The following is a 22665-nucleotide window of genomic DNA, read 5'->3' on the forward strand; positions in this document are numbered from 1 at the left end:
ATACGTACCTAAGCGGATTTGTGTACATTCCGATACAAGCCAAGTATGGTTCACTAAAAAGCTGAAAAGTTTAAAGAATAAAAATCTCGGTCTTTCAAGTTGTTTAAAAAGACGGGTTTACATAACCATTACTTACAGTACTCGATTATAGGCTGCAAGTATTTTCAATTGAACAAAAAGTGTTACAAATCTTATGAATGAAATAATGAAAAGAAATATAACTTGCAACCCGAAGGCATTTTACGGATTCGTAAACCCTAAGCGCAGGGTGAAAGGTTTTCCATGAAATTCCAAGATAATATTTTCAGCGATGATCAAGAGATCGCCGGCTTCTTTGCGGAATTTTTCAAATCAAATTATTGATACCAACGTTTCGCCTAATGAATACCCATACCATATTGATTCGTGTTAACCAATCAGAGCTTTAAACTTTAAAAGTTTCATATACATACAGCCCTGATAGTAGGCATGCTTAACGAACGAAACGATATCATTTCGTTACGTTTATTAGCGTTGATTATCGTAACGAAATGATATCGTTTCGTTCGTTAAGCATGCCTGCCTGATAGGATCCCGACACACTTTCTTAAAAAATGTCCTGCAAATATCTATCAGCCGCTAACAGATTTATATAATTTATCTTTAATATATGGCGTTTTCCCAGAATCTTTTCTTATCCCGCTTCATAAAAATGGAAGCAGGTCTTCAATAGAAAACTACCGGGGCATAACAAAGTTATCCGCTATCCCAAAGTTTTTCGAGGCTATTGTTACCCACCACCTAACGTTCTCTATTTCCCCCATAATTGCAAGCTCACAACATGGGTTCTGTAAGGGCAAATCAACTATCACCAATTTACTGGAATTTACCACTCACGTTTCTAATGGATTTAGAAAAGGTCTTAACACCGATGTAATTTACACCGATTTCAGTAAAGCTTTCGACAAAGTATCACACCCATTACTTACTCATAAGCTCGGTCAACTTGGTTTTCAACCCCGTTTTATATGTTGGATTTCTTCGTATCTTGGTAATCGTACGCAAAAAGTAATGTTTAACAAGTAAGGAAGGCTAAGTTCGGGTGTAACCGAACATTACATACTCAGCTGAGAGCTTTGTAGACAAAATAAGGGAAAATCACCATGTAGGAAAATTAACCTAGGGTAACCCCAGAATGTGTTTGTATGACATGTATCATATGGAAGGTATTAAAGGGTATTTTAAGACGGAGTGGGCCATAATTCTATAGATGGACGCCATTTAGGGATATCGCCATAAAGGTGGACCAGGGCTGACTCTAGAATTTGCTTGTACGATATGGGTATCAAATGAAAGGTGTTAATGAGTATTTTAAAAGGGAATGGACCTTAGTTCTATAGGTGGACGCCTTTTCGAGATATCGTCATAAAGGTGGACCAGGGGTGACTCTAGAATTTGTTTGTACGATATGGGTATCAAATGAAAGGTGTTAATGAGTTTTTTAAAAGGGTGTGGGCCTTAGTTCTATAGGTGGACGCCTTTTCGAGATATCGCCATAAAGGTGGGCCAGGGGTGACTCTAGAATTTGTTTGTACGATATGGGTATCAAATGAAAGGTGTTAATGAGTATTTTAAAAGGGAGTGGGCCTTAGTTCTATGGGAGGACGCCTTTTCGAGATATCGCCATAAAGGTGGATCAGGGGTGACTCTAGAATGCGTTTGTACAATATGGGTACCAAACGAAAGGTGTTAATGAGTATTTTAAAAGGGAGTGGGCCTTAGTTCTATGGGAGGACGCCTTTTCGAGATATCGCCATAAAGGTTGGCCAGGGGCGACTCTAGAATTTGTTTGTACGATATGGGTATCAAATGAAAGGTGTTAATGATTATTCTAAAAGGGAGTGGGCCTTAGTTCTATAGGTGGACGCCTTTTCAGATATCGCCATAAAGGTGGACCAGGGGTGACTCTAGAATGCGTTTGTACAATATGGGTACCAAACGAAAGGTGTTAATGAGTATTTTAAAAGGGAGTGGGCCTTAGTTCTATAGGTGGACGCGTTTTCGGGATATCGTTATAAAGGTGGACCAGGGTTGACTCTAGAATGCGTTTGTACAATATGGGTATCAAACAAAAGGTGATAATGACTATTTTAAAAGGGAGTGGGCCTTGGTTCTACAGGTGGACACCTTTTCGAGATATCGCCATAAAGGTGACTCTTTAATGTGTTTGTACGATATGGGTATCAAATTAAAGGTATTAATGAGGGTTTTAAAAGGTAGAGGTGGTAGTTGTGTGTGTGAAGGCGTTTTCGAGATATCGACCAAAATGTGGACCAGGGTGACCCAGACCATCATCTTTCGGGTACCGCTAATTTATTTATTAAATATGTAATACCACGAACAGTATTTCTGCCCAGATTCCAAGGGCTTTTGATTTCGCCCTGCAGAACTTTTTCATTTTCTTCTACTTAATATGGTAGGTTTCACACCTATTTTACAAAGTTTTTTTCCAAAGTAATATTTTGCGTCAATAAACCAATCCAATTACCATGTTTCATCCCTTTTTTCGTATTTGGTATAGAATTATGGCATTTGTTTTTTCATTTTTCGTAATTTTCGAAATGGGCCATTTTTTATACCAATACAAAGTGAGTTCAGGTACTTATCTTGACCTGAGCTTAGTAAAGATATATCGATCTTTGCTCAAGTTATCGTGTTAAAGGCCGAGCGGAAGGACAGACGGTCGACTGTGTATAAAAACTGGGCGTGTCTTCAACCGGTTTCGCCCTTTTTCACAGAAAACAGTTATTGTCCTAGAATCTAAGCCCATACGAAATTTCACAAGGGTTGGTAAATTTTTGTTCGACTTATGGCATTAAAAGTATCCTAGACAAATTAAATGAAAAAGGGCGGAGCCACGCCCATTTTGACATTTTATTTTATTTTTGTATTTTGTTGCACCATATCATTACTGGAGTTGAATGTTGACATAATTTACTTATATACTGTAAAGATATTAACTTTTTTTTTACATTTGACTAACAAACATTTTTTTTAAGTGGGCGTGGTCGTTCTCCGATTTTGCAAATTTTTGTTAAACATACATATAGTAATAGGGGTAACGTTCCTGCCAAATTTCATCATGATATCTTCAACGACTTGCAAAACTTCTAAATTACCTTCTTTTAAAAGTGGGCGGTGCCACGCCCATTGTCCAAAATTTTACTAATTTTCTATTCTGCGTCATAAGTTCAACTCACCTACCAAGTTTCATCGCTTTATCCGTCTTTGGTAATGAATTATCGCACTTTTTCGAATTTTCGAAATATTCAATATCGAAAAAGTGCGTGTGGTTATAGTCCGATATCGTTCATTTTAAATAGCGAGAGATGAGTACCCAGGAACCTGCATATCAAATTTCATCAAGATACCTCAAAATTTACTCAAGTTATCATGTTAACGGACGGACGGACGGACGGACATGACACAATCAAATTTTTTTTCGATACTGATGATTTTGATATATGGAAGTTTATATCTATCTCGATTCCTTTATACCTGTACAACCAACCGTTATCCAATCAAAGTTAATATACTCTGTGAGCTCTGCTCAACTGAGTATAAAAATACACTTTCTGGGGTCATCAATGTTTCTTTTGGTATTCCTCGGGGCAGCCATCTTGGTCCGATTCTGTTCTCGTTGTTCATAAGTGTATAAATACTAACACAGCACTACCTATGTTTATAAAAAAGGGCACGGAGTTAAATTAAAATGTGGGTTTTATTCACCATTCAAAACTTTAAACTGTAAACAAAGTTATGCAAATTAATGTAATTATTGTTTAAAATAAGCGAAAGATTGCGCGACGGCGGTGGGGGAGTAAACTGCACTAATGATGCGGGCACGAACGATGCGTAAAGGCTGGTAGTTTTAGATAAACTAAAAACTCAATTGAGAGTGAGCGCGGTCGTGGTTGGCAAGCCACAGCTGAGCTGCACTGCGTGCGCTTGGCCGCACTGGCCGGGTGTTGCCAGACGGAGGGGGCGGACTTAGTCCGAAAACTCGATCATGTCTTCAACGTGCTCCCCCCCCGCCCGACGCGTTGATGGGTTAAGGACGGCATCAACCCTGTCCAGGGCCGCCCGTGCCTCGGCTACTAATTGTCGTATTCGGTCGTCGCGCTGTCTAGCCGACCGGCTTCGAATTGCCCGTTGGCGATGTTGGGCTGTTGCGCGCTGTGGTCCTCTATCGGTGCGACGCGGGTTGGTGGGTGTGCGTCGAGCTCGGTGTAGGAGCGTGTGATGGCCGAGGGAGCATTTGCGGCAGCTTGATTTTGAGTCACATGCCCCGGTGCTGTGCGACACTGCCAGACAGTTGATGCAGTACCGGTGGTTCCTCGCGCACTCGTAGCGCTCCTCCGGCTTCATCGCGAGGAACGCCCGGCACTGCCTTAGCGCGTGTCGCTGGCCACACAGCCGACATTTCGGCATATCCGTACGTCTGCGGGTCCTGTAAAGACAAAAGAAGAAAAATACGTATTTCTCAAAAAAAATGGGTTAGAAAAATACGTTGGTGAGGGTAGCTTAGATATATTTCCAGATTGCTAGGGGCATGAAGCCGAGGGTACCAAAGGTAGGGTTGGCACTACTAGGCAGTTGGTGGCACGCACAGTTTGGCAATATTTCGGGTTATTATTCCGTTTTGGGTTTTGAGTTCCACAACTCGAACATGGCTATCCGATCCAGGGTGTAAAGTGATTACCCGTCCCAAACGCCATTCGTTCGGGGGTAGTAAATCATCCTTCACCACGACTAAATCTCCAACTTGAATATTGCGTTGAGGGCATTTCCATTTGTACCGCTTGTGCAATTCCTTGAGGTACTCGTTCTTCCATCGTGTGCTGAACTGGTGGTGAAGCGTTTTTAGTTTCTGCCATTTGTTGACCAGGGTGAGATGCTCTGCAGTTGGCTCCGGCAGTGATAAGAGTGGCGCGCCTCGTAGGAAATGCCCTGGGGTTAGGACTAGGGGATCCATTGGATCTTCGGACATAGGAGAGAGCGGTCGGGAGTTGAGGACCGCCTCTATGCGTACTAAGATGGTGGTGAGCTCTTCGAAGGAAAACTTTTGGTTTCCTGCTACCTTCGTGAAGTGTATCTTGAAACTTTTCACGGCCGCTTCCCATAGACCACCCATGTGGGGAGCGTATGGTGGGATGAATTTCCACGAGAATCCGTGAGTTGCATACTTTTCGGCGACGTCTGTAGCGACTTCCTTGAGGAATGTGGTGAATTCTCTTTGTAATCCGCGTTGTGCGCCGACGAACGTCTTTCCGTTGTCAGAATATATCTGGTGGGGTAGGCCACGGCGGCCAGTAAATCGGGCAAAGGCTGCGTTGAAGGCATTCGTGGTGAGATCAGAGCACACTTCTAAATGAACAGCCTTGGTGGAAAAACAGACGAACACACAAACGTAAGCTTTGACATACGAAGCTCGGCGAAGGGGAGAAGTTTTTACCATAAATGGTCCAGCAAAGTCGACTCCTGTTGTATGAAAGGGTAGGGAATACGTTGACCTCTCGGGTGGCAAGGCTGCCATTATCTGCGTTTTCATCTGCTGTTTATAGATGGTGCAGGTTTTGCAGTGGAAGACGAGCTTTTTGACCTTTTGCTTCAAATGTGGAATGTAGTACTGTTGCTGTACCATTCGGATCGTCAGCTGTTTGTCGGCGTGCAGCAGGTGCGAATGGAGGAAGTCTAACAGAAGAGAACAAAATCGAGAGTTTTCGGGTATGATAATTGGGTGCCGCTCATTAAAGCTATAGGTGGCATATGCTAATCTTCCAGAAACTCGCATGATTCCTGAGTCATCTAGCATGGGGTTTAATGTCAGAAGGGTGTTCTTTTTGGGTAAGGGTCCTGACGTTTGAAGCAGCTCTATCGTGTCTCCGTAATGATTCCGTTGAGTTTGAATGATGATTTTGATTTGGCATCATTCACTTCGGCGTGGGTGAGGTTGAGCGTGGCTGGAACTTTCAGTTTCCTTGCTTTCTTGATAAACCGCAACATATAGGCCACGACTCTAAGCGCTCGAGAAAACGACGAAAACCGGTCGAGTATGTCTATATTTTCTTCCTGCAGGGTGTGGAATACATCCACATGTCGTTGTTCGGGTGGAGTTGAGTGGTGAGGTGTATCCTTTGGCCACGAAGTTGATGGATTGATTAGCCAATTAGGTCCTTCCCACCATAGCGGACATTGGACTAAATCTTGAGGCTTGCAACCTCGAGTGCCCAAATCCGCTGGGTTATCCTTACTGGAAACATGCCTCCAAGTGGCGTTGTCAACGTTCTGAAGAATTTCAGAGGTTCTGTTGGCGACATACGTTTTCCAGGTATGGGGTGGTTTTTCTAACCAGGCCAGTACGATGGCAGAATCGCACCAGAGAATGAGTTCGTGTTGGGGTAGATTCAGCTCACTTCGCAGCTGTTTCACTAACTTGGAGAGTAAAACTGCTCCACAGAGTTCCAACCGTGGAAGACTCACGGTTTGGAGGGGTGCTACTTTGCTTTTAGCAGCTAGCAAATGGGATGAAAAACTATTTTCATGGGTTTGTACTCGTAAATATATACAGGCACAAAATGCTTTTTCTGAAGCATCTGAGAATCCATGCAGCTGGATTAGTTTATCGGGGGAATACTGTACCCACCTAGGGATTTTAATGTCTCTGATATGAGGTAAATTTTCATAAAGTGAGGTCCATTTTTCGAGAGCTCCGGGCTTCACGTCCTCGTCCCAATCCGTTCCTTCCATCCAGAGTTGTTGCAGCAACATTTTGGCAAGAATCATTATTGGTGAAAGCCATCCTGCGGGGTCAAACAGTTTTGCGACTGCTGATAGAATCTGCCTTTTTGTAGTCGTGTTTTCTGCTGATGGTGGATCATACGTGTAGGTGAAGGTGTCGGTTAGCGCGTTCCACTGAATTCCAAGGGTTTTTGTGGAACTCGAATCATGGAATTTAAGGAAGTCGACGTCTAGCAAATCAGGGTCGGGAACGGGTTTTAAAATTTCAGGGTGATTTGCCGACATCTTCCTCAAAGGGAACCCTGCCGATTTTAAGGCTTCGATAACTTGAGTCATAGAGTTCAAAGTGGACTGTAGATCCATAGGTCGCTGGTTCATATCCGGCTCGAAGGACCATGTATAAATACTAACACAGCACTACCTATGTTTATAAAAAAGGGCACGGAGTTAAATTAAAATGTGGGTTTTATTCACCATTCAAAACTTTAAACTGTAAACAAAGTTATGCAAATTAATGTAATTATTGTTTAAAATAAGCGAAAGATTGCGCGACGGCGGTGGGCGAGTAAACTGCACTAATGATGCGGGCACGAACGATGCGTAAAGGCTGGTAGTTTTAGATAAACTAAAAACTCAATTGAGAGTGAGCGCGGTGGTGGTTGGCAAGCCACAGCTGAGCTGCACTGCGTGCGCTTGGCCGCACTGGCCGGGTGTTGCCAGACGGAGGGGGCGGACTTAGTCCGAAAACTCGATCATGTCTTCAACAATAAGCGATATATCTAATCCAATAAAATACTCAAAAATCTTGATGTACGCAGACGATGTAAAACGTTTCAAATCATATTAATGCTACAGTGAATAAAGGCAAAGGTGTTCTTGCATTTGTTAAACGGTGGTCAAAAGAATTTAACGACCCATACATAACTAAAGCACTTTTTACAACATTAGTTAGGCCAATTTTAGAATACGGCTCAGTCATCTGGAATCCGCGTTATCAAGTTCATCCAGACAGTCTTCAATCAATACAAAAACAAATCTTCCACCTTATACTAATCGATTAAAGCTTAACAATCTTCCAACTCTTGCTAGTCGAAGGGAAATGCTTGGTGTAATATTTATGACAAAACTTTTAAATGGATCAATTTCGAGCCCATTCCTTCTGAGCGAAGTGAACTTTTGCGTTCCCTCTCGGCCATCGAGACACTTCAAACCTCTTCTGCTAAAACAATGTAGAACGAATTTCGAACAAAATTAACCTTTTTATGCCAAGATTATAACTCTCACTCAAACACATTTGATAGCTCTGACTCCCTTTTTTCTATAAAAAGATTGTTCTTACCTTTTTTAATAATTAATGTATAATGCTTGAAACACAATCCCGAGCGACGACGATATACGCCGCGTCGGGCGATGACATTTTTCAAATTACGCCCAGACATTTCGTATACTTAAAACACAATGCCGGGCGAAATTGACGCTGTTTATTCGAGTGGCCATTATTTCGAAATAAAGATGAAAAAATTAAAACTTTTTAATTCTCTGCTTTAGCACTTGACTGCTAAAACACGCCCAAAATGTTGAGAAATTAACAAAACAAAACAAAAATGTTAAGAAATTAAATTAAAAATTAAATGTAAAGAAAACAAAATTTGTTTTTGGATATTATGTTTTCTTTTTTTTATACTTAAAAAATTGAACAGCAGCAACCCTTGGGATGTTTGGCGTAATCGCCCGGCGGCGACGATAGCAATAAATCTATCGTCGCAAAATGACGTCGCGTAAATTTCGCTCTTGGCGTTCATTGTGTTCACCTTCATGTAATTATGGGGGTTCTATTTTTGACAAGGGGATGTTCGTCGCGTTTATTTCGCGGCGTCAGGGCATTGTGTTTCAAGCTTAATACATTTGCTTCTATTCTCTTTAAGTATTACGCTTGGCTGATGAAATCTCTTCTGTAGCTGAGCAGTCTCAGTTCGGAACGCTTGACAAACCGCTGCCCATCAAAGACTCGGCAAAAACAAAAACAAAACAAAAAAAGTTATATATATATAGAAAGTTTTTCATTTTACTGTCAGAAGCTTCCTACACGCAACAAGAAAATACAAACTCATTTATAAATGTGACATGAAGACCATTGTAAATTTCTACAAGTAAATAATCTTTCTATTCCTCCATTGCCAAACCTACCGACAAATAAGGCTGACATGGAGAATGGCTGTCACGAATGGAAGAAAGGTTTGCTTGTTTGTGGCAAATTAATTGAATTGCCCACTTTTGTTTCATACCAACTTTTCTTTTAGATGTGTCTATAGAAATTAAGACTACATATGTATACTCATTTATAAAATCTAGTTAATAAAGAACATATGAGCAGCCAGCCAGCAGCAAACATTTTAAAATATGCAAATAATACAATATACCAGTACAAGCCATACAATTTTTGGCAAATGATAATCGAATAGCGATTTAACAGGTGATCCAGGCTGTTTACTATTGTGAACGTTTTTTCAAACCTTCGCGACTTTTATGGATTCACAATGGCTGAGACTGAAACTTTAATTAAAAAAACAAAAATTGTCTGTGCGCAGCAGTTTTGTAAACTTTTTAAATTCATAATATGCACAGTTCATATTTATCTTTTGGAGCTACATGCAGGATCAAAGGCAAAGGATATTAGTTGTTTAAGTGGTGCGTTCTCCGAATGTGGTTTATTTGGTCTAGAAAACGTGGACTATTTTCTACGTTTGATACGTTTTCTAGACTGAGAGAATTGCCCTTTTAATTTTTCCTCAAAAAACCTTGTCGGAAGCCAAAAGCTTAAACGATCTTGAACAACTTGAATTTTATTTTTTTCTTATAGACATAAGGAAACATTTTACAACGTCTCCTACGTCGCTAAGGATTGAATTGGGTGCAAAGGCCGAATTACATTGTGAACCACCAGGTGGGTTTCCTGAGCCAAAAGTCACATGGTTTAAAAACAATTCGCCAATTCAGAACGATAACGACCATGGAATAGCAGTATCTAATGACGATACGACTATAACCTTCGATGTTATAACTTTACAGGTAAGATGAACGTGATCACTAATTCAAATAATTGATATTATTTTTAGTTACAAATTAAATTTGTGGTATCATCTAATGTTTAGGATATGGCGAACTATACCTGCAGTGCAGAAAATGTTGCCGGCAAAAGGACATCAGACTCCGCGGTTCTGATTGTCTACGGTGAGAATATGCAAAATTCATTTTAATGTATCATTAACTGAAATGTTTCAAATTTTTGTAGTAAATGGTGGATGGAGCTCATGGAGCCCTTGGAAAGAATGTAAATGTTCTGGTAAATTAATTCAGGGTCGAAAGAGAGTACGATTTTGCAACAACCCTATTCCACTGAATGGTGGCTCACTCTGTTCTGGTGCACAAATCCAAAAGTCCGCGGATTGTATATCATGCCCAGGTAAAGTTGACCGTTAAATGTTTGTTCGATTCCTAATGTTTCATTATATGGAATAAGCAGAAGATACGCAAATTATAGCTGCAGACGGATATGATGTTGCCTCTAACAAAAAGTGTAAGTTCCAAAGTTTCTCAAAAAATTTTATAAGGTACTCATATCCCGTATAGTGCGCTTCGCTGAATGCTATGAAACAAAATCTAAATGCCTCACAGTGCTGCATGCGCGGGCAAAAACAAAAAAATGGTTGTCAAGTATGAAACATATTTGGTATTGTTAGAAAGCTAGGTTAGGTTAGGTTGAACCGGCCGGTCCATTAGGACCTCACATAGACTGAATAAGTCCGCAGTGTTACCAGAAGTTTGTTTTAACGACCAAACTGAAAAACCCTATCAAAAACCAGGACCTATGTTATAAAATAACTCTGTCCTCTTGGCAAATACTAGAAGCTTCCTAGGACTTAAGACACTTGCTGTATCACTCCTAATAGCTGGAGTCTTAGCCTCGCAAGCGCATGGCACGAGCACAGAACGTGCTCGATCGTTTCCTCCTCCAGCCCGCACTACTTACATCTGCTATCACTGACCAAGCCTAATTTAAAGGCATGTGACGCTAGAAGGCAGTGTCCAGTCAGAAGTCTACAGTCCAACTTTGTTAGTCTAAGGTTTTAAGACCTACACATAATCTTCGACACTTTACAGCCCCGCGCTTGAACCCACGCCTTTTCTGCTTGGTCGATCATGTGCACCACTCGCCTTCGCTTAATCTCGCTCAGTCTAATTGGGACATCTGAGGAACAAGCTTCAAGGGATGCGCCATTTTTAGCTAGTTCATCCGCTTTTTCATTCCCATCTATTGCCATATGCCCTGGGACCCAATATAGATGTATGCTTCTTCCTGTCCCGATTCTCTCCAGGGACTGCTTGCACTCTAAACATTTAGATGCTGTGCTATGCGAAATTATTGCCTTAATTGCTGCTTGACTGTCAATATAAAAGTTAACACGGTTGCAGCCTTCAATTACCTAAGTGTTCTAATGCGAATTTCAAAGACCTAAACCTTTATGTATCCCCGCTAAATTCGAACACCAATGTTTCACCTACATACAAATATGGTTTCCCATTGTTGCCACTTACCTATAATAGCCTCTACCAAAATCCTAAAAATTGTTCCAATATAGTTTGTAGTGTACCACAAAATCTTAAATAGAATTAATTTTTGACCGGCCAATTTTTTGTGGCAAATTTCACTTACATGTAAATACATAAGTCTTTATTTAACAGATTCTTTGTTTTTTATTTTATTTGTTTTCAAAAAAACATGAAATCACAAATAATGAGTTAACTTTTGCTAAAACTAACTAAATTCATTTATAACAATTAATGGCAAATTTGCTCGAAAATGTTTTTGCATTTGCAGATTTAATCCTCATTTTAAATAAAGTACGTCTTATACTGAACAAAAATATAACATAAAATTTTTTATATTGTCTTTTATGCTAATTTATTTTATTTCTTATTTTACTTTATTAATATTCTTTTATTTCAACTTTGTTTATTATTATTTAAATGCAACTTGACTGAATCGGAAAATTTCACGTTGTATATTAAACGAAAAAAAACGTCCCTTGATTTTAGATGAAAACCACTAAACCCACTATATTTATTATTAGGCTAACTTTGTTGGATTATATATCCGTTAATCGGATGCTTAGATCCCATAGCCCTAATTTGTTTATGTCGCTTAAAGTTATGAAATCAATTTTATTTTAGTAAATATGTTTGCGTGAATAATTTCAATGTTTTTGTTTGTTTTCTTTTCGTTCTAATTTATTCTGCTTTGTTATATCTTAGTATTATATTGTTCACAGACGATATTTTATGGTAAATATGGTCATATATATTCATGAAATGGAGTGTTTACAAATTTAATACAAATTAATTACGTACATAGATCTTAATGGGAATACCAACATTAAATATACGAACATTATAATCTTCATATTTCCACAATGACCACATTAAAACCTGAAAAAAAGCCTAACTGCACTTATTGCGCTTTTATATGGAACTGTTTGTTCACTTCACTTAATTTTTTCGCAATTTAAATACTTAATTTTTTTTTCTTTAATTAAACATTTTTTTAGTAAACTCTGCCTTATGAAATCAATTTTATTTTAGTAAATATATTTGCGTGAATAATTTCAATGTTTTTGTTTGTTTTTCTTTTCTTTCTAATTTATTCTGCTTTGTTATATCTTAGTATTATATTGTTCACAGACGATATTTTATGGTAGATATGGCCATATATATTCATGAAATGCAGTGTTTACAAATTTAATACAAATTAATTACGTACATAGATCTTAATGGGAATCCCAACATTTAATATCCGAACATTAGAATCTTCATATTTCCACAATGATCACATTAAAACCCGGAAAAAAGTCTAAGTGCACTTATAGCGTTTTTATATGGAACTGGTTGTTCACTTCACTTAATTTTTTCGCAATTTAAGTACTTAATTTTTTTTCTTTAATTAAACATTTTTTTAGTAAACTCTGCCTTCGTTCTCATTACATAATTTTTTTATATTTTTATTTTATTTTTTATGAAGGTATCCTCTATTCTACTCGAAATTTTTGTTTTGTGTCACACTTACATATTAAATATGTATTTATATAAAATTAAACGGGTGGCGTGAAATAGGCTAAATTCCTTTAGCTAATTTCTTCGTTTTTAACTAAAAGTTCATGTTTTTTGAATTATGACACTATTGAAGTAAATGGGCGATATATGTATTTAGGCTTACCAATGTTCCTCGTACCAATGATTAAATAGAAATTCCTTTTTGAGTTTTACAAAAACGTGTGTTTAATTTACCAAGTGAAAAATAAGAAGAATGAATAACGGAAAAATGAAAGGGTTTCATAAAACTAAAATGTTAAAAAGTATTAAATGAGTGTTGCTGGTTTTTTGCTACGCTCAGCTGAATAGCGTTGCCACAGTATCCCCCCTTTGACTGGGTGAACCGTTTATTGTGGTTTGTATGGAACAAATTTTACCCGCCGTGGTTCTGACCCAGTCGACAAGGTTCGACACCTTTTGCTTTGTGGCGATACGTCTTCCGTGGGCAAGTACGCTGGCTTCAGTCTGTCGATGGAAATGTCGACTGGTTTACCTCTTACGATGATCCTATAGTATTTATCTGATTTCGACATTACTTTGTAAGGTCCTTCGTACGGTTTTGAAAATGATGGACGTACTGAATCGTTCCGCATAAATACGTGCTCGCAAGTTGATAGATCCGGGTGGACAAACATTTTCTTTTTTCCATGCCACGCTGTTTCGGTGGGACTGATGGAATTCATTACCTCTCTAAGCTCGGTAACGAAGTCCGATTGCGTTTTAATTTGACTGTTGTGTGTGAAAAATTCCGATGGGATTCGCAATGCTGTACCATAGGTTAATTCAGCAGGTGATGCTCCTAGATCCTCTTTGTAGACGGTGCGTAAACCTAGTAGAATAGTCGGTAGGAAATCAGTCCAGCGTTCTGAGTCGATGCAGAGTATGGAAGCTTTTAATGTTCGGTGCCATCTCTCCACTATCCCGTTAGCCTGCGGGTGATAGGCTGTTGTCTTTAAATGTATTATTCCGAGTGATTTAGTTAGCTCTTTAAATAACGTGGATGTAAATTGTCGCCCTTGATCCGAAGTTATAGTGGTAGGTACTCCGAACCTGGCGATCCAATTAGCTATGAGTGCTTTAGCAATAGTTGTAGCTGTCATATCTGGAATTGGAACTGCCTCTGGCCATCTGGAAAAGCGATCGATGATGGTGAAGGCGTGACGATTACCGGCGTGAAGAGGAAATGGCCCTACAACGTCGACGTTGATGTGGTCAAACCGCGTATGACCCGATTCATATCGCATGAGTGGCGAGAACATGTGCCGAGTAACTTTAGCTTTTTGGCATTGCATACATGACCGAGCGAAGGCTTTGCTGTCACGCTGGATACCTGGCCAAACGAATCTGCTGGAAACCAATTTTGCTGTAGCACGTGTGCCTGGGTGACATAAACCATGTGTTGTCTTTAAGACGGCTGCGCGAAATTTTTTGGTAATAAATGGTCTGATGTTACCTGTTGAACAGTCGCAGATTACTTGCTTGTTACTACCGGGGACGCTGAACAACTTAAGCTGTAGGGACGAGTTTGCGCTGCCTTGACGCAGCCGCTGTAGCTCTTCGTCTGTTTGTTGATCATCTGCTAACTTGTCGTAGTCTATGCCTCTTGCGTTAAGCGTTGCGATTCTTGAGAACATGTCAGCTGCTACATTGTTTTTCCCTTCGACGTGTCGAATGTCGGTTGTTATCTGGGATATGTAGTCTAACTGGCGAGCTTGCCTGCTCGATGTCTTCTCCGAGTTCTTATGAAATGCATAAATTAGTGGTTTGTGGTCGGTGTAAATGTGGCATGTTCGCCCTTCCAACATGTACTTAAAATGACGCACTGCTAAGAACATCGCTGTAAGTTCTCGGTCGTATGTGCTGTAACGGATCTGTGTTTTATCGAACTTTTTCGAGAAATATCAAAGTGGTTCGAGATTCCTAGCTGTAACCTGATGCAAAACAGCACCTGCTGCATTATCCGATGCGTCGACCCACAAGGACAATTCTGCGTATTTTGATGGGTGTGCTAAGAGAGCAGCTTTCATAAGCTGGGTTTTGCATTTTTCGAAGGCAGTGATAGCTGTATCCGTCCACATGAGCTTTGAACGGTCGTTTTTTACATTCCCGGGGCACATGGCCAACAGAGGTAATTGCGTTTCGACAGCATGTGGGATGAACCGTCTGTAAAAGTTTATTGTAGCAAGGAAACGCTTAAGCTCTGCTACGGTTGCTGGTCTCTTAAACTCTTGAATTGTCTGAACGCGTTGCTGCAGTGGCTTGACGCCGTCAGAGGAGACAGTATGCCCCAAGAATGTGATTTCTGATTTACCAAACACAGATTTCGTAGCATTTATTTTTAGGTTGTGCTTCTCTAAGCGCTCAAAAAGCTGGCGAAGGTGCGATAAATGTTCGGCAGGGGACGATGACGCTACGCAAATGTCGTCCATGTACGGAAAGACAAAGTCGAGCCCACGTAGGACTTCGTGAATAAGCCTCTGTAGAGTTTGTGCTGCATTCCGCAGCCCGAATGGCATGAACATAAATTCGAAGAGGCCAAATGGGGTGATGATCGCCGTTTTTGGCACATCCTCGGGGTTTACGGGGACCTGGTGAAAGGCTTTTTGCAAGTCGACTTTAGAAAATACAGACTTACCACATAAATTGCTAGTAAAATCCTGCAGGTATGGTATAGGGTATCTGTCAGGGATTGTTTTGCTGTTTAGAGCTCTAAAATCACCGCAAGGGCGCCATGTACCATCTGCTTTCCTCACCATGTGGAGAGGACTAGCCCAACTGCTACTTGAAGGCCGACAGATACCTAACTTTATCAAATTGTCGAATTCTGCCTTTGCTGCTGCTAACTTATCCGAACAGAGACGTCTGGCTCGTGCGGATACTGGAGGTCCATGAGTCTCTATATGATGCACTACTGTTGATTTCGCAGGGCTTCCTAACTGAGCCAACCGTGTTAGGCTGCCGAATTCTTTGAGCAGGCTTGCGTAAGTGCACTGTGCGTCGAATGTTTTGATGGATAAAACATTGCTATGTACGAGCTTCCCGGTTGTGATCAGAGATGTTAGATTGTCAACTAAGCGCTTTTGCCTTAAGTCGACTAGTACCCCGAAATGGCTTAAAAAATCGGCCCCTATTATTCCACATGTTACGTCGGCGATGAGGAAATTCCAGAGAAACTCGCGCCGAAGGCCTAAATTTATTTTAAGGAGAACCTCACCGTAGACTTCTATTGGCGTGCCGTTAGCAGCCAAAAGTTTTACTGTTGAAGGTTTGAGTTTACTAGTACGTAAGCTCCGTGGGATGACTGAAACGTCTGCTCCAGTGTCTATTAAAAATTGGTAATTTGAAAGATTATCATATAGTTTGAGGCGATGTATGACTGCTTGTTGTACGTCGCGAGTGTGCGTTGCCGTCTCTGTTTTGTATAGTCATTGCGTCGTCTCGCGTTTGTTGAACGTGCAAGGTGCTTTGCACTTCCGTGCACTTGCACCGAATCGATGGTGATACCAACACAAATCGTTTGCACGGTTCGCTTCCTTGTGCGTGTTGCGTTGATGATCACGTCTGCTTCGACTGCGGCTTCTCGGTCTACGATCTGACATGGACTCAAATCGTTTAGTGAGTTGGGCTATTTGTTGCTGGAGTTCCTGCAATGCAAGGGATTCGTTCTTTTGAGCGGCCGGAGGCGTAGATGTGCTTGAAGCGCCGATCGCATTAATTTGTCGAAAATTGAGAGAGTCGACAATAGCATCGGCAATTGTAACCGTATCTGCTATGTCACCTTTCAACGCGATAACTGCGGCTTGGGCGTGTGGTGGCAAACGTGATGCCCACAAGTCTACGAGTACGGTTTCACAAAGTGCGCTCCCAGCTACGCGGCGCATTTCGTTGAAAAGTTGGCTAGGTTTTAAATCGCCCAATGGCATATCAGAGAGAACACGTTGCACTCTTCGTTGTTGGCTGTCCGCGAAGTGTGCTATGAGTTTAGATTTGATGTACTCATAGCGATTTAGCTGGGGTGTAGCATTAATTATGGACTTTAACTCTGTCAATTTGTTTGGCGATACCTGCGCCATAACTAAATTGTACTTTCTGTTATCGTTGGTAACTCCGGTAGCCGCAAACCAAAATTCGAGGGATAAGAAATATGATTCAATATTAGTTTCTGTCATGCTTGGTGGATTAATACGCGGAACTACTGCTGCATCCACGTGAAACTCGGGCAGAGTATTTTGCATTGGCGTAGTTGGCAAAACATTTTGAGGTTGTGTTTGATTGCTTACCGGCTGTGTGTTTGCCAGTGGAAGTGGTTGAGCGTTTTCATTGTCGTTGTTTCCTCCCATTATATTGAGTGTTAATGCTATACGGGGTCACCACTTTAGGCTTACCAATGTTCCTCGTACCAATGATTAAATAGAAATTCCTTTTTGAGTTTTACAAAAACGTGTGTTTAATTTACCAAGTGAAAAATAAGAAGAATGAATAACGGAAAAATGAAAGGGTTTCATAAAACTAAAATGTTAAAAAGTATTAAATGAGTGTTGCTGGTTTTTTGCTACGCTCAGCTGAATAGCGTTGCCACATGTATATGGGTGATATAGACCTACTGGGGAACCGAGCTCCCGAAACTAACTTCGGTAGCGCGCCAACGGGGACCTTCCGGGTGGTGTGGGAAAACCTATTTTTCAATTCAATTTCAAGTAATTTCACCATATTTCTATGTCAATTTCATTTGATTTTACATCATTTTTATATTTTTGTTTAAGGAGCTCCATACCAAATCGTTATAATTACATGTGAAAAGTTTGTAGAAAATTTAAGAAAATACAATCAAAAAGTACAAAGTCTTAGATCAAATTCAAAATTTTAAAGAAAAAGTTAAGTAAGTTAGACCAGTTTGCTATATTTCCAACACTTGATGCATAGACTGAGTTGAAAAAAATACACGTTGGTCGAGCTTCGACCACAGGCGATACTAGTTGGAATAAAACTGCACGAACTATCTTGTTGTTCGGTGCAGAGAACTTTAGAACTAGGACAACTTTCTACATTTCTACTTGCTAGACTCAGAGAACTATCCTTATGTATATATATGTTTCCTCTTAAACTGAATAATCAGGACGGATTTTGTACAGCAGGTAGATGGACGCCATGGAGTGATTGGAGCTCGTGTTCTTCTGATTGCATACAAATTCGACGAAGAAAGTGTATTTATGATGATTGGATTGATGAAAGCATTGACGACTCGGTATTGTCATCGCACGCAAACAATAACAACAATGGTGTTGCTGCGCCCGGATTTGCCAAGGTTCAGTGCTCTGGTAAAGACATTCAAACTGCTGAATGTCGTGGAGAGAATTGTCTCATTGGTAGAGATGGTAATATTTTTGGACGACAAAAATGAAATGAAGCTAATTTTATTCATGAAACATTTTCATCTTTCCAACATCAGGATTCGATTGGACTCTTTACCTTGGCTTAGCTTTCGTCATAACTGTTTGCATTGCATTTGGAGCTGCTCTTATTTATTGCGCACGACGAAATTTATCCATCGATACTCATTATAATATGACAAGAACCAGTAAGAAAAAGACTCAAATTTGTATAGGTCATAATTTCTATACATTTTTTTTAATTGCAGATATGAACTCTGAATATGTCCAAGGGATAAACAAAAAAGGAATTGTTGAAACAGCAAATGTCAATTATGACTATCCCAGTTCCGGTCACAGATTTATGTCGAATGACCGTATAATAAGCTGCGGAGTTTCCGAACATCATTATGACGTACCCAATTTATCTGCAAAGTGAGATTTGACTTTGGCCTCGTTTATTTGATTAATAAATTTCCTGGTTCTTTACAGTTACACCAACCCAATAGATGAGTTAAGTGCGGAGTATGTCAACGATACCCCAGACACTTCAACAGCCGATACATGTAAGTAATGCTAAGTTTTTTCATGCATTATACACTAGCCGACCAAATCAGTATTTTAAAACCTTCATTTAGATCTATTGTGCGTGATTGTGCGTGTATTTAAATACCTCCATGATTTTTACTCCATATTAGGAGGAATATGGAGTCACGCTACCTAGATGTAAGAGTCTCCGCCTTCCAAGAGTGACGCATTCGAAGAGAATTTGAACCGACGTTTCATTCTCCAGCTCACAAAAACGACAGATAGATTAAACTTACTCAGGTGGCATCGTGTTAGTTTTTCTATTGTGTGCCTTTGTGAGTCCATAAAAATATTGAACTTATTCAGGTGACATCGTAGACTACAGCATACCGCATAATACCCAGTCAGAGTTCTTATATCCTCTCTACTTAGATTAATGAGTTTAGCTGATACTCTCTTTGTTCGGATTGTAAACAATCTGGTCTTCTCACTCGGCATTCAATTCCTTGTTGTCTGAACTGCTTTGTCTCCCAGCTATTTCCCTGTTGTTGTTGTTGTAGCAGTGTTTCGCCCCATCCAATAGGTGTGACCGATCACAAATTGTCATCAATATCCTCTAACGGGAGTCCAAGGAAACTTGCGGTTTCAACAGGGGTGGACCATAATGATTAATGATAAACATTTTGTATGTCGGGGTTGATTCTGGGTAGGTATCCAGATCGAAGTTGAGTTAGAGTGACTCGCGTTTCCCTAGGGAGTGTGCCATCCTCCTCTGCAAGTTTGGGGCATTGTTCTTTGAGTACAGGATTCACCGGGCAATTCCTGACAGAGGCCCGACGCCTGTTTGTGGAGTTCACTGAGGTCCTGCTTATGTTTTTTGGCGTCATACGGCTGTGTTCTCAGGTGCCGTATTTCCTCATAATGCTTACGGAGATGACTCCTTAGCCCCTGAGCAGCGTTGGTTCATCAATCAGGTGCCTGTTGGGATGCCCAGGTTTCTGGGTATTGTTGTTGTTATTGTTGTAGCGATAAGGTTGCTCCCCGAAGGCTTTGGGGATTATTATCGATGTGATTGTCCTTTGCCGGATACAGATCCGGTACGCTCCGGTAACACAGAACCATTAAGGTGCTGGCCCGACCATCTCGGGAACGATTTATATGGCCACATTAAACCTTCAAGCCATTCCTCCCTCCCCACCCCCAAATTCCATTAGGAGCTTGGGGTCGCCAGAGGCTCGTCTGTTAATGAAACAGGATTCGCCGCGGATAGGTGAGGTTGACAATTGGGTTTGGAGAAGCTGTATATTGCGCTGGCAACCTGAAGGGTTGCGCTACACAGTCCCTTGAATCTGGTATTTTAGTCGCCTCTTACGACAGGCATACCTACCGCGGGTATATTCTGACCGCCTAACCCTCGGGGCAGTTTCTGGGTATTCAACAGGAACTGTTTGGTTATCACTTAATTTCTCTCCCTGATGGGGAGTATTCTCGCCTCATTATGTAGATGGTGTTCTGGGGACATAAGAAGACAGCCCGTGGCGGTTCTAAGGGCAGTATTTTTGGCAGGCCTGTAGCTTCTTCCAGTGATGAGTAGTCTTTAGGCTTGGCGACCATATCGGGGACGCGTAGCATGCAATCGGCTGGCCAATTGCTTTGTAAGTGGTAATGAGCGTTTCTTTATCTTTTCCCCAAGTACTGCCAGCAAGAGATTTGAGGATTTATTATGAATCTGGATTTTCGGTACAATTGCGGCTGCATGCTCACCAAAATGTAGATCCTGATCAAACGTCACACCCAAGATTTTGGGTGTTAGACAGTCGGTAGCGTAGTGCCATTGACGTGGATTTTCAAAATGGTCGACATTTGGGACGTCCATGTTGTAAATAAGGTGGCCGGTGATTTAGTCGGTGATAATGTCAGGTTTCGCGAGGTGAAAAAACTGGAGATATCAGGGAGGTAGCCGTTTATTTTGTTACAAAGCTCATCAATCTGTGGGACTGGGCCTGCAGCCATTATTGTGCAGTCATCGGCGTAGGAAATGATAGGAACTCCTTCTGGCGGTGAAGGTGGCTTTAATATGTAGAAGTTAAACAAAAGTGGGAGTATGACACCACCATGTGGGACGACCCCTTGTTTAATTCTTCTTGGTTTTGATGTTACGTTTCTAAATTGCACCGATGCCTGTCGGCCACCCAGATAATTTGCGGTCCACCTTTTAAGACATGGGGGAAGGGTAGACCCTTCCAGGTCTTGCAGTAACGTGCCATGGTTGACCGTATCAAAAGCTTTTGATAGGTCTAGCGCAATCAGTACTGTTCTGTGGTGGGGGCTTTGATTTAAACCGCAATATATCTGGGTGCTAATGGCATTTAGCGCGGTGGTTGTGCTGTGAAGTTTTCTAAAGCCATGCTGATGACAGGCTAGTTGCAAATTTCGGGGATGTCAAAGGTGGACAGAGACAGGTTGAAGACATGTGCTAAATATTTCAAACGCTCTTTGCCTAGGCTTTTCAGCATCGGCATGGCTATGGGCCCACTGCTTTGGATGGTTTAGCTTAACCGATGGCATCCTCAACCTCTTTGGCGGTGATGGTAATTGGGGACGCGCTGAATTTTTGTTTATGTGCGTCTCTTTTGGCCCTCCATCTAACTTTGTCAACCGTAGAATGCATTATATATTGTCGACAAAAAGCGCTCGCGCATTTCTCGCATCCGACAGCAGTTTATCGCCAAAGGCGATGCAAATTTTGTCGTTGTGCTTGGACGGATTCGATAGGGACTTTACGGTGGACCAAAGCTTACCCACACAGGCAGAGAGGTTACAACGCCTTAGATACTCCTCCCATATCGCCCGCTTGTGTTCATCCACAATGCGTTGGTTTATATCCCTTATTTGGGGGTCGCCGAGATCGAGCTGTCTTATAAGGTCACGTTCTCTTGCTAAATTTGCGGTCTCCGCCGGAAAATGAGGCCGAATTTCGGGAATTCTTCCGGTGGGAATAAAGCGAGCCGGGGCGTATTCAATGACCTTGCGGAAAGCGCGCTCCCCTTGGCGAGCATCAGTCGGGATAGGGAGGGCAGCAAATCGGCTGTCTGTAAAGAATTTGTATTCATCCCACAGATAAGCCGTGACGTTCTAAGAAACTGTCCCTGCAGTCGATGTCGGGATCTAATATATGATATTGCACTGAGTGGTGTATGATAAACGCGAAACAGCCCCCATTTCCGCTCTCGCGATCTTTTCTGTGCATATTATACCCAGAACAGGTCTGCACATCTTGCTGTGAGTTTAGTCTCTTGAATCGCAGCAATGCGTATGTTGTGCCGCTTCATGAAATCGACTATCTCCGTGATCTTACCAGTTAATCCATTGCAGTTTAATTGCAGAATTCTGGAGTGCATAGGGGGAGAGGTCGTCACGCTAGGAGTAAGTAACGGATGACTACGCCTGGGTTGTGAAAGGCTAGTACGCAAATGCTGTTGGGGCCATGGGACTGGACGTCCCTGGGTAAGCATTGGGGTACTCGGTGTATTTGGGTTTGCGGCCTGGCAACATGGCGAAATGAAGCCCGTCAGGGGGTTTCCGTCGCGGAGACCAGAACATCTAGGAAAGTGGCATCGTCCAAGGTAGGAGCTGCATTGGGCGGATGTCGCAAGCATATATATTCTGTGCTGGCAAACGGTGGTAGGGACTAAGAGTCTGTTTCCCTGACCTACAGGATTGCTGCTGGAGAAGAGGGCGAAGAAGACGGGCGGGATCTGATGCTCGGCGTTGCTACCCACTATACTACGGATATTGAAGTTATAACTGGGAGCGGCCGTATGTGCTGGTGGCACCGTAG

General features: G+C 41.4%; 1 protein-coding gene across 8 annotated transcripts in view; it reads left to right on the forward strand.

Annotated features, from left to right (window-relative positions):
• unc-5 overlaps positions 1 to 22665 on the forward strand; it is a 259848-nt gene that overhangs the window by 225071 nt on the left and 12112 nt on the right. For 7 of the 8 annotated variants that reach the window (XR_010950898.1, XM_067773164.1, XM_067773166.1 and 4 more), the window contains exons 4-11: positions 9641 to 9849; positions 9933 to 10011; positions 10073 to 10243; positions 10304 to 10357; positions 18060 to 18302; positions 18377 to 18505; positions 18566 to 18731; positions 18789 to 18862. Coding sequence is in view for 7 of the 8 variants with exons in the window: in XM_067773164.1 (XP_067629265.1) it covers positions 9641 to 9849; positions 9933 to 10011; positions 10073 to 10243; positions 10304 to 10357; positions 18060 to 18302; positions 18377 to 18505; positions 18566 to 18731; positions 18789 to 18862 (1125 nt within the window). In the remaining variant the exon portion in view is untranslated. The remainder of the gene's footprint in view (positions 1 to 9640; positions 9850 to 9932; positions 10012 to 10072; positions 10244 to 10303; positions 10358 to 18059; positions 18303 to 18376; positions 18506 to 18565; positions 18732 to 18788; positions 18863 to 22665) is intronic. The other variant, XM_067773170.1, reaches the window with a different exon arrangement.

The sequence above is a fragment of the Eurosta solidaginis genome, chromosome 3 (assembly GCF_040869045.1).
Source record: "Eurosta solidaginis isolate ZX-2024a chromosome 3, ASM4086904v1, whole genome shotgun sequence".
NCBI lineage: Eukaryota > Metazoa > Arthropoda > Insecta > Diptera > Tephritidae > Eurosta > Eurosta solidaginis.